The sequence below is a fragment of the Dendrobates tinctorius genome, unplaced genomic scaffold (genome assembly GCF_039654945.1).
Source record: "Dendrobates tinctorius isolate UK_male_01 unplaced genomic scaffold, ASM3965494v1 ptg000155l, whole genome shotgun sequence".
Taxonomy (NCBI): Eukaryota; Metazoa; Chordata; class Amphibia; order Anura; family Dendrobatidae; genus Dendrobates; species Dendrobates tinctorius.
Genome location: NW_027361822.1, coordinates 12,484,955 through 12,498,039, shown reverse-complemented (window position 1 = coordinate 12,498,039; position 13,085 = coordinate 12,484,955). Strand labels below are relative to the sequence as shown.

The 13,085-nt window shown below is 49.7% G+C and overlaps 1 protein-coding gene across 1 annotated transcript in view; it reads left to right on the top strand.

The window, feature by feature from the left end:
* Window positions 1-495: 495 nt before the first annotated feature.
* The window catches only part of LOC141051007 (uncharacterized), an 850,460-nt gene continuing 837,870 nt past the window's right edge, over window positions 496-13,085 (top strand). Inside the window, 1 exon segment of the mRNA XM_073547783.1 lies at window positions 496-552. Within this exon segment, the coding sequence (XP_073403884.1) occupies window positions 526-552 (27 nt within the window). The 5' untranslated portion in view covers window positions 496-525.

Genomic DNA, 13,085 nt, shown 5'->3' with positions numbered 1-13,085 from the left:
GCGCGGCTCTGCTCCGTACACCTCGTACACGCGCGGCTCTGCTCCATACACCTCGTACACGCGCGCTCTGCTCCATACACCTCGTACACGCGCGCTCTGCTCCGTACACCTCGTACACGCGCGGCTCTGCTCCGTACACCTCGTACACGCGCGGCTCAGCTCCGTACACATGCGGCTCCGCTCCGTGCAACTCATACACATGCGGCTCCGCTCCGTACACATGCGACTGCACTCCGTACACCTCGTACACACACGGCTCCGCTCCGTGCACCTCGTACACACACGGCTCCGCTCCGTGCACCTCGTACACACGCGGCTCCGCTCCGTGCACCTCGTACACACGCGGCTCTGCTACATCCCCCCTGTAAACCCCTCCTGACCCCACACAGAAACTTCCCCTCATCCAGCACCATGACAACCAGCACAGCAGAGTCCTGTATACACTGAGGCCCCTGATCATGTGACCCCTGACTCCTCCCCTCCTGTGACCTCATCCCAGGTCCTGTGCGCACAGAGCAGCCATATATGTGGAGTGCGGCTCTGCAGGTGGAGGTAGGTGCTGGAGATTCCCCATTACTAGGCTGCACAGGGGGCAGTAACCCCTCCATTCCCGGAGATAGCGCCCCCTGCAGGTGGAGGTAGGTGCTGGAGATTCCCCATTACTGGGCTGCACAGGGGGCAGTAACCCCTCCATTCCCGGAGATAGCGCCCCCTGCAGGTGGAGGTAGGTGCTGGAGATTCCCCATTACTGGGCTGCACAGGGGCAGTAACCCCTCCATTCCCGGAGATAGCACCTCCTGCAGGTGGAGGTAGGTGCTGGAGATTCCCCATTACTGGGCTGCACAGGGGGCAGTAACCCCTCCATTCCCGGAGATAGCGCCCCCTGCAGGTGGAGGTAGATACCGGAGATCCCCCATTACTGGGCTGCACAGGGGGCAGTAACCCCTCCATTCCCGGAGATAGCGCCTCCTGCAGGTGGAGGTAGGTGCTGGAGATCCCCCATTACTGGGCTGCACAGGGGGCAGTAACCCCTCCATTCCCGGAGATAGCGCCCCCTGCAGGTGGAGGTAGATACCGGAGATCCCCCATTACTGGGCTGCACAGGGGGCAGTAACCCCTCCATTCCCGGAGATAGCGCCCCCTGCAGGTGGAGGTAGATACCGGAGATCCCCCATTACTGGGCTGCACAGGGGGCAGTAACCCCTCCATTCCCGGAGATAGCGCCTCCTGCAGGTGGAGGTAGGTGCTGGAGATCCCCCATTACTGGGCTGCACAGGGGGCAGTAACCCCTCCATTCCCGGAGATAGCGCCCCCTGCAGGTGGAGGTAGATACCGGAGATCCCCCATTACTGGGCTGCACAGGGGCCAGTAACCCCTCCATTCCCAGAGATGGTGCCCCCTTATCCCAGTGACCCCAGTTCCCCATTCCTTGCTCTCTGTCTCCTCCTCTGACTGGAAGCTTGGCTCTTCCTTCCTGTGGGGCAGAGATGGTGGGAAGTGTCTGTAGTGAGTGGAGCCTTGTGCTCAGCTGTAAGTAGTGCGGTTATTGTGTGTATTTCCCCCTGTACCGGCTGTGTAAAGGCAGTAATGTGAGGCTGGGGGGGGATCTGTGTATAGGCGGTAATGTGAGGCTGGGGGGGGATCTGTGTATAGGCGGTAATGTGAGGCTGGGGGGGGATCTGTGTATAGGCGGTAATGTGAGGCTGGGGGGGGATCTGTGTATAGGCGGTAATGTGAGGCTGGGGGGGGATCTGTGTATAGGCGGTAATGTGAGGCTGGGGGGGGGATCTGTGTATAGGCGGTAATGTGAGGCTGGGGGGGGATCTGTGTATAGGCGGTAATGTGAGGCTGGGGGGGGATCTGTGTATAGGCGGTAATGTGAGGCTGGGGGGGGATCTGTGTATAGGCGGTAATGTGAGGCTGGGGGGGGATCTGTGTATAGGCGGTAATGTGAGGCTGGGGGGGGATCTGTGTATAGGCGGTAATGTGAGGCTGGGGGGGGATCTGTGTATAGGCGGTAATGTGAGGCTGGGGGGGGATCTGTGTATAGGCGGTAATGTGAGGCTGGGGGGGGATCTGTGTATAGGCGGTAATGTGAGGCTGGGGGGGGATCTGTGTATAGGCGGTAATGTGAGGCTGGGGGGGGATCTGTGTATAGGCGGTAATGTGAGGCTGGGGGGGGATCTGTGTATAGGCGGTAATGTGAGGCTGGGGGGGATCTGTGTATAGGCGGTAATGTGAGGCTGGGGGGGGATCTGTGTATAGGCGGTAATGTGAGGCTGGGGGGGGATCTGTGTATAGGCGGTAATGTGAGGCTGGGGGGGGATCTGTGTATAGGCGGTAATGTGAGGCTGGGGGGGATCTGTGTATAGGCGGTAATGTGAGGCTGGGGGGGGGATCTGTGTATAGGCGGTAATGTGAGGCTGGGGGGGGGATCTGTGTATAGGCGGTAATGTGAGGCTGGGGGGATCGGAGCCTCTAATGTGGAGATTCCCCATTACTGGATATAGGCGCTAGTAACCCCTTCATTACCAGAGAAACCTCGTTTTTCTTTGAAGATGAGGTTGTTGTCACTGAAGTACAGGACTTTGAGGGGAAAGAGAAATTATCGATGGTTTTGATCGCTCGATCACCCTTGATATTAACCCCATAGTGACCACTAATACCTCTTTTTACTAACCTTAGATATAAGCGAATAGCATCCCTCCCTGGACAGGTGACAGTGCAGCAGCCGTACAGTATAGCTGACCCCCTGCTGCATCAGTCACCATCAGTTTTGGCACCAGATGGCTAACAGTGTGGGGGGCTTCCTCTTTAACCCCATTCACACCCTGAGATCATGATCGTGTGGTCCTGATGGTCACAATGGCAATCCACGGCCGTAGAGTCTGCCGGCTACAGTGACCTGTTCAGAAGTCAGCAGCATTTTAGTGGTAAACATAAATTGTATTCACTCCCATCATGTCACCTTGCGTTAATATCTGAAAATCATCTGAAGGGTTAATAAACTACCCAGTAGCAGTTTTTAATATGGTGAAGGGGGTTTTCCAAAATGGTCTCACTTTTGGGGGTTTCCAACACATAGGTCTCCAAAGTCAATTCAAAACTGAATAGTTCTCTAAAAAAGCTGCTAAATTTGTAAACATCCTAACAACATGAAGACATCTTACCGATCATAGAAATGTTTATTTTTTGTGTGTAGTATGACTATCTGGATTATAACGTGTAAACCCATAAAACTTGAAAATTGCTAATATTTTTATCAAATATCTGTTTTTTTTATATAAATGAACACAATACACAGCAACCTAAATTTACCACCAACGTAAAGTGCAATGTGTCACAAAAAAAACTTCCTCCAAATCCCTGGGATACATTGTAACCTTTTAGTTATTGTCACATGAACAATTGGGATGGTAACACACTGTGGGCCTGCGCTGCTGTAAGGAAGAATCCTAATGAAGATGGGTTTTTATTTCTACAACACGTTTCAACTCTAAACTAGCGTCTTTTTCAAGTGAAAAAACCCATTGCAGCACATATTCTAGACATCTCCTTACAAATGATTTATAGAGGGGGTAACCATACATTGGGATCACAGAATTTTCTCTTTTTCTATACCCTGAAATCTTGTTTCCTTTTGCAGCTGCTGCTTGACATTGAGCGCTGCTGCTCATCTTACTTGTATCCAGAATACCCAAGTCCTCCTCCTGTTCTGTAGTCCTGAGTATACTCCCATTTAATGTATGTGCAGCAATAGGATTACTCCGTCCTAGGTGCATTATCCTACATTTAGTTACATTATGAGATTAAAAAGAGTTGGTCCTAACATGGTGATCCCCACTGTTCCCAGTAAAGATCATTGTGGTCCCCACTGCTTACTTTATCCCATATAGAGGCTGTAAAACAATTTTATTTCCTGTTCCTTAACCAGTTGTTACCCAAGTGCATATCGTTTCCCCCAGTCCCTACTTCTGGAGCTTCCGTATAAGGCTGTTATGTGGTACATTGTCAGATGCCTGTGCAAAGTCCAGATAAATCACATCAGCCGCATTACCAACATCCAGATTTGCACTCACCTCCTCATAGAAACCCAGCATGTTAGTTAGACACAACTTACTCTTCATAAATCTGTGCTGGTTGTCCGTTATTATATTATTCTCTGCAATAGATTTTTGCAGGTCATTTCTTATAATACTTTCTTATAATTGCCTGGATCCACCTTCTTGACTTTCTTGAAGGGGTTTCCCAGTTCAAAATAAGTGTGCAATCACTTAGGCTTGTTTCACATTTGCAGTTGAGTCCACAGCGTATCGTCCGCTAACGCATGCAAACAGTGTGTTTTATCCACATCAGCTTACGCATTACGGCAAAAAAAAGCTGCGTTTTTGCATGTGTTTGCGCTTTTTATGCGCATGTGTTTGATAGGAAAAGATTTTCCAGGAGAAATTCCTTGACAACAGACACAACCAATGGGCGTGTCTCATGGGATTTTTGTATATAGACCCTTGTAGAGCTGAAATCCTCAGATTTTGCTCCTGTATCCTGTGTCAAGATGGATCTTCGCATGGAGAGTTTCTATCGGAATGTGGGTTTGGATGTCAACTTGTTTCTTGCCTTTGCATTTGCTTGTGAGCAAGAATGGAAAAGAGAAAGACGGAGAAGACAGCGTCGGTGCGTCTGGCAACTCCCCATTGTTGAAGTTCGGGATAGCCGTGGAGCCTACCACTCCTTATTCAATGAGCTCCGTGAAAACCCGGATAAATATTTTGAGTACACGAGGATGTCTCGAGAGCTTCCAGGATTTGCTGCTTTTGTACAACGAGCTATCAGCAGACAGGACACTCACCTCCATAGAGCAATTCCTGCTGGGGAACATCTCCTGGTGACACTATGGTATGTAATATTTAAAATTAAACGCCTGTCATAATAATTATTGTTCTGCAATGTTCTTACATTTTTTTTTTTTCCTTTTTCTCTTTTGCCAAACACCTGTCCTAAGTATTATTGTTCTAAAAGCCTTGTCCTTAATTGTTTTTTTCGTTCTCTGTTTGGCAGATTCCTGGCTACCGGGGAGAGCTTAAGGCTGGTTTCGCATTTTCAGCTGGGCGAGCTGCGGACGTCCTCCGTGAAGCTCTGCCCATTGCCGCAACTCCTCCGGTCAGCTCCGCCTACGTCCGCATGTGGATTGCGTACTTATCTTTAACATTGGGTACGCAGGCCATGTGGATGTATGCAAGTGCCTCCGCAGGCGTTGTTTTGACAATGCGGTGACCCACGTCGAATGCCGCATGCGGACGTAGGCAGAGCTGACCGGAGGAGGTGCGGCAATGGGCTCGCCCAGCCGCAAATGTGAAACCAGCCTAACATCGCTCCAGTTCTGGATTGGAATTTCAACACTTTCTGAGATTGTTGCAGACACTTGCCGGGCTTTGTGGGACGTTCTCCGTGAGGAATTTATCCCCCTACCCACCACGGAAATTTCCCCAACTGTTTGGGAGCAGTGGATTGAAAACATAATCGGATTACCAAGCAGGCTGGAACTGGATCCGAGTAGTTTAGTTATAAAAAAAAAATACTTCTCTATAGTGCTCATGGCGATTGCAGGTGCTGACTGTAGCTTTATAGCCATGGGCATTGGATCTTTTGGCCATGTTAATGAGTCCAGACATTTAAAGAATCGGATATGGGCTGACGGTTGTATCGGAATAATTTTAATTTTCAACTGCCACGACCTCTTCGCAACACTCAAGGCCCACCAATGCCATTTGATGTGGTTGGGGATGAGACTTTTCAGATGTGTGGAAACCTACTGAAGCCATACTCCAGTCGAGACCTGAACCACACAAAAAGGATTTTTAATTTCCGACTGACCAGGGCACGAAGAACTGCTGAGTGTGCCTTTGGTATGCTTGTCTCGAAATGGCACATTTTGGGAACTGACATTAATCTAAAAATTGAGACAGTCGTTGAGGTTGTCAAAGCATGGGTGGTTCTGCACAACTACATACCGTATTTTTCCAACCATAAGACGCACATTTTTTCCCCCAAAATTTTGGGGGAAAGTGGGGGGTGCGTTTTATGGTCGCAATATACTAACCTCCAATCATGGCTGGAGGCAAGTGAGGGTGCCGCGGGGCTCTGTGGTGCGGTGGTGGCAGCGGGCTGTGCTCCGGTGCAGGGGCGGTGGCTCCGCCGGCATTTCCTCGCAGCCCAGGGGCCCCGCACATCCATTGCTGGCTGCCGCCATGTTGCGGTGGCCTCCGGGAACATGGACGCCGGGAAGATGGCCGCCGGTCAGGGGACGCCGCATGCGCGGGTTCAGTTCTCGTCTCGGGAGACGAGATTCAAATCTCGGCGACGAGATCTCGTCCCCCGAGATCTCGGGACGAGATCTGAACCCGCACATGCGATGTCCCCGGACCGGCAGCCATCTTCCCGGCGTCCATGTTCCCGGAGCCGCCGCCCCTGCATCAGAGCACAGCCCGCCGCCACCCTCACCCCACAGAGCCCAGCTGCCCCAGCCCAGTACAGCCCTCTTGCCCCAGCTGCCCCAGCACAGCCCAGCCCACTTGCCCCAGCACAGCCCACTTGCCCCAGGACAGCTAGCCCAGCACAGCTCACCTGCCCCAGCACAGCCCACCTGCCCCAGGACAGTTGGCACAGCCCACCTGCCCCAGCACAGAGCCGCCACCACCGCACCAGCCTGGAGCACTGAATGACCTCTGTGACCACTCTTCCACCTGTGCCGGATCCCTTCCCAGGTAAGCTGAATTCGGACTGTAAGACGGACCCCCATTTGACACATTATTTTTTCCCCTATTTTCGTTCTTAAAATTGGGGTGCGTCTTATGGTCCGGTGCGTCTTATAGTACGAAAAATACAGTAATGGCTAAAGAGCGACCCAATGTTGAGCCTGATTAACCTGTTGGTAACCCATTGCCAGATTACCATCATCACCCTCTGAGGACAACAAGGGAAGTTGCCCAAATGAGCGACACATTTGCTGCCTACTTTCTTTCTGGGATTGGACATGTGGTATGTCAAGATTAAATGGTTTAGTTAAATGTTCCTGTAATTATTTTATGTACCTGGAATGTTAAAATGTACCTTTCATGTTTGCTGAAAATAAAACACATATAGTGAAACACCCTTTCCAAGTGCCCTCTACATTACAAAATTTGTTGAAAAATTTTCATAAGGTGTTCACTGGTTCACAACTACAGTCCCACTCCCTGTCTCATGCAGATTGCATAAGACATGGAGTGCATTATACCCAGATTGGGCTATGTCACGCATGCTTTACACTACACCTCTTTTCTCTGAGGTCAGAGCTATGGTAGGTGATGTCGGATTAGCTCCATCGTCTCTTCAGTCTGCGCTAGTCCACCTCTTATGTTTATTCACCTGCCTGTTTGTCAGAACTAGTTATCTCAGGATGCAGAAAACCTAGTATCCTGAGTGCACTAGTGCTGATACCTGGGCAGGTGAGCATTGCTGACCCCTGACCCTTTGTGCTGTATTCTGATTTTTTTTTTTTTTTGGAGGATTTTCAGTCCTGTTTGAGTTTTTTCCACCTCATAGGTTCATGACAGACGCAAGAACCAAAGCTGCAGTGTAAAACCAAGAAAGAAAAGGAGGAGAAGATAGTATCTGTCATGGAGCTATGAGGTAGCAAGCACACAGTGTGTGTAGATGGCGATGTGTGTGTTGCCGGCGACGAAAAGGACAAAGAGCAAGCAGTGATAGGGAAAAAACAACACAAATTTATTTACAACACACAAAAAAATTTCCTTTTTATGAAATATTGAGGGGGAAATGTTATGGACCTGGGGGCTGTGGAGCTGGGAGGATTGGCTCCGTGTGGACGGTGAAGGGGTTCCAGGGGAAGGGCCAACTAAATGTGTGGGGTCTGGGGGGTCAAGTGTGGAAGTAGATGCATGGGACGGGAGAGACACACTGGACAGCACAGACAAATTGGGAGGTGAGGGTGGAGGTAGTTGGACAGTTCGTCTCTTCTTTTTGCTGGCTGCTGCTGGCTTCTTTTATGTCTGTGTTTCCTTGGGAGGGTTGGAGTGGTGGGTTCAGCAGTGGATGTGGAGCGACTTGCTGGATCTGGACCCAGCATGGTGGTGGCGGTGGACAGCCGTGCAGGTTCTTGTACAGGCGTGGTGGCGGTGGACGGCCATGCAGGTTCTTGCCCAGGCATGGTGGTGGCGGTGGACAGCTGCGCAGGAGCAGGACTCGGCATGGTGGTGGAGTGGCATTCAGCAGCACCCGGCATGGTGGTGGAATAGTGGTGTGCTTCAGGACTGTGCATGGTGGTGGTGGTGATAAAGTGGTATGCAGCAGAACTCGGTAATGAACTGAAGCTGCTTAGTGGTGGCACAGGCGGAAATACCGAGTCTGTGGAAGTACCGAGTCTGCTGCATAGCCTGAACATAAGCAGCATTGCAGGCCTGCATCATATTAAGCTGGAGTTCAGAGCGGGGTATTTCGGACCACCTTATGCCTGTCGCATGAAAAAAATGGTGTGCCTGTCTCTGGAGGTCGGCTTCCAGATGGTCAAGGCGTCGGTTGACATCCTGGAAAAGTGTGTTTATATGGGCAAACCCACTTTCCAGTCTGTCACCGAGCGACCTCAGGCCATTCTGTAAGACAGAGCTCAAGTGAACAAACTTGGGCATGAGTGGCCTGTCCATGGCCTTCTGCCGCTGGTGGGAAGACCCATAAAAAACAGTGGCAGGGGCCTGGGACAGGGGATCACCTGATGGACCAGTTGCCTGTTCTCCAGCCTGTGAAGCCGGCCCACTTGCTGCATCGCTGGTGGATGTTCGGGGCCGCTCCAGAGGACGATCCATGTTCGAGGATGCTGCTCCAGGTTCTGTGTGGAAAAGAAAAACCATTACTACACAAAAATAATAATTGTAAAAGCGCCAACTCTTGTGGAATAGAAAAATTCAGATTAGGGAATACGACACAAAAATACTTACGTTCGCCGAGCAAGGACAGGCCTCAGGAAAGTCAGCATCCTGTGATACTTGTATTTTCTTATCCTTGCTGCAGCACCACTGCGAACTTGTATCTCCTGTCTCAGGTCCTTGTGAAAGCAATCCTTCATCGAACGTCAACGGGTTACCACTTTGTTCACTGCGAAGGGGGAAATAAAATTGTTATACAATGTACTTTAGGCCGGGATCACACAACCGTGTGTGATGCGAGAAACTCGCAGGAGTTTATTGCATCACACACGGTTGTGTTATCCTGGCCTTACAGGTTCACTGCCGCATCAGACCACATTACAATACTTAAAAAATTCCTTTCGGACTTCTGGCGTGGCATTGTCCCAGTCATCAATCAGCGATCGGGCCACTTCATTCCACAGCCGCTGAATCACCACGTTGTCCTAGTGCTGCTGCTCCCAGGTGTCCCACAACGGAACTCACTCCCCCACCAATGTGATGAGGTGATCATTATCCACTTCTTCCTCTTCCCTTTGTGGAACCTAAAAATGAAAGAAAGACATTAATGTTGGAAAGATAAAACACTGATAAACCAAAAACATTCAACCAAAAAAAAAAAGTCAAGTAAAAAAAGTCAAGAATACTTACACGCCGTCTTGCCACTGGAACTTAGGCCTGAGTCTGCTGCTCCTGCTCATCTGCACTGGAATGGTTCTGTAAAGAATAAACATGATTTTGCCACATGTGTAAAGGTGACAGTGAATACTTACCAATCTGTAGAAATTGTACTCACTTCAGTGTCCTGTCCGCTGTGTGAGGATTGTTCAGCACTTGATGCCATGGTTATGTTGCTAAATGCTGCAATAAAGAGAAAAAAATGATTACAGACTGCAGGGAGAATAACAGACATTAGCGTGTATACTCACATTTTGTAAATTCAGAGTCTTCACAGATATCTGCCACAGTCTGGAGAGTACTGACCTTCCAGTGCCCACACCCTCTTTGTATACATCTTTGTGTGGGAGGGTGGCTAAAACCAGGTCCTGGACATGTTTACTCAGGAAAACGCATGTGTACGCAAGCGAGCGCATGTCCTTACGTTCCTGTGCGTTCCCATAGACTGTAAAGCGTTTTTACGCACTCCATCCGCAAGCGTCCGCATGTTTATGGCGGCGGAAATTTGATGCCTCAAAAAATGCAACATGTTGCATTGGCTGCGCCCCACCGCACACCTCGAAACGACGCATGCGTAAGGCTACTTTCACATTAGCAATTTTAGCGCTGCGCTTTGTGCGCAATAGAAATGCATCATGCGTTTTGCATGCGTTTGCTTTTTTAGGTGCATGCGTTTTAACCAGTTTCTAGCCATGTTAACTCTTAAAACGCAGGCGATTTTAAACGCAGGCGTGCGCATGTCCATGCGCACGCCTGTGTTCCCATAGACTTTAATGTTATTTTTTCGCATTCCGTGCTCAAGCGTGCGCATGCGTTTTTTTAACTCGGGTTGGACGGACCAAATATGTAACAGGTTGCGTCTGACGCGCCTAGGCGCACACTACAAAAAAACGCATGCGCGCGAAAACGCTAGACCATGCGCCCGCCATGTTAAACATAGGGGCGCATGGACGCGCACGATGCGCTGCGCTAAAAAACGCTAATGTGAAACCAGCCTAAGAGAACGCAGGCGAACGCATTAAACACATGTACTGGCGTCCACAAAAGGAAAACACGACGCATGCAGATGTGTGCGTCCAGTAACGCTGCGTACACAACCGCAAATGTGAAACCGGCCTTAGTGTGACTGCAGACTTATGAATCTTCCCAGCGTACGCATTGTGTACTGCGGAGATTTGCTGGTTTCTGAGCCAGAACAGAACCGGTCGGTAAGTATGCATACTCCCAGCCTGACTAGTGGGCTCTGCCTCATTTACAGTGCCTTGCGAAAGTATTTGGCCCCCTGAAACTTTTCAACCTTTTCCCACATATGCTTCAAACATAAAGATACCGAATGTAAATTTTTGGTGAAGAATCAACAACAAGTGGGACACAATTGTGAAGTTGAACAAAATTTATTGGTTATTTTAACATTTTTGTGGAAATTCAAAAACTGAAAAGTGGGGCGTTCAATATTATTCGGCCTCTTTAACTTAATACTTTGTTGCGCCAGCTTTTGCTGCCATTACAGCTGCAAGACTCTTGGGGTATGTCTCTTATCAGTTTTGAACATCGAGAGACTGAAATTCTTGCCCATTCTTCCTTGGCAAACAGCTCGAGCTCAGTGAGGTTGGATGGAGATCGTTTGTGAACAGCAGTTTTCAGCTCTTTCCACAGATTCTCGATTGGATTCAGGTCTGGACTTTGACTTGGCCATTCTAAGGCCGGTTTCACATTAGCGCTTTTTAAGCGCACGCACGGCCGGGGGTAGCTCCGCCCCCGAGCCGGCTCTCTGCCCGGCGTGCCCGCCCCTTGCTTGTATCGCCGCCTACTAGCGGACAGCGGCGCCTGTGATCGGCGCACCCTATCTTTAGCATAGGGTGCGCAGATCGTGCGCTAGTTGCGCTTTGACCTGCGCTGCGCACTTTTGACGGTGCGCCGTGCGCGCCAAAATCAAACTTTTCGGATTTTGGTGCGCACGGCGCACCGTCAAAAGTGCGCAGCGCAGGTCAAAACGCAACTAGCGCACGGCCTGCGCACGATCTGCGCACCCTATGCTAAAGATAGGGTGCGCCGATCGCAGGCGCCGCTGTCCGCTAGTAGGCGGCGATACAAGCAAGGGGCGGGCACGCCGGGCAGAGAGCCGGCTCGGGGGCGGAGCTACCCCCGGCCGTGCGTGCGCTTAAAAAGCGCTAATGTGAAACCAGCCTTACACCTGGATATGTTTATTTGTGAACCATTCCATTGTAGATTTTGCTTTATGTTTGGGATCATTGTCTTGTTGGAAGACAAATCTCCATCCCAGTTTCAGGTCTTTTGCAGACGAATACAGCCAAATACAGGACGATTCTTCAAGAATCGTCCTGTATTTGGCTCCATCCATCTTCCCATCAATTTTAACCATCTTCCCTGTCCCTGCTGAAGAAAAGCAGGCCCAAACCATGATGCTGCCACCACCATAATAATAATCTTTATTTTTATATAGCGCTAACATATTCCGCAGCGCTTTACAGTTTGCACATATTATCATCACTGTCCCCGATGGGGCTCACAATCTAAATTCCCTAGCAGTATGTCTTTAGAATGTGGGAGGAAACCGGAGTACCCGGAGGAAACCCACGCAAACACGGGGAGAACATACAAACTCCTTGCAGATGTTGTCCTTGGTGGGATTCGAACCCAGGACCTCAGCGCTGCAAGGCTGCAGCGCTAACCACTGAGCCACCGTGCCGCCCTACGTTTGACAGTACCATGTTTGACAGTGGGGATGGTGTGTTCAGGGTGATGAGCTGTGTTGCCTTTATGCCAAACATATTGTTTGTCATTGTTGCCAAAAAATTCTATTTTGGTTTCATCTGACCAGAGCACCTTCTTGCACATGTTTGGTGTGTCTCCCAGGTGGCTTGTAGCAAACTTTAAACAACACTTTTTATAGATATCTTTGAGAAATGGCTTTCTTCTTGCCACTCTTCCATAAAGGCCAGATTTGTGCAGTGTACGACTGATTGTTGTTCTATGGACAGACTGTCCCACCTCAGCTGTACATCTCTGCAGTTCATCCAGAGTGACCATAGGCCTCTTGGCTGCATCTCTGATCAGTCTTTTCCTTGTTTGAGATGAAACTTTAGAGGGACAGCCAGGTCTTGGTAGATCTGCAGTGGTATGATACTCCTTCCATTTCAATATGATCGCTTGCACATTGCTCCTTGGGATATTTACAGTTTTGGAAATCATTTTGTATCCAAATCCGGCTTTAAACTTCTCCACAACAGTATCACAGACCTGCCTGTTGGTCTTCATGAAGCTCTCTGTGCATCAAACAGAACCCTGAGACTATCACAGAGCAGGTGTATTTATACACAGACTTGATTACACACAGGTGGATTATATTTATCATCACTAGTCATTTAGGTCAGCATTGGATCATTCAGAGATCCACAATGAACTTCTGGAGTGAGTTTGCACTGA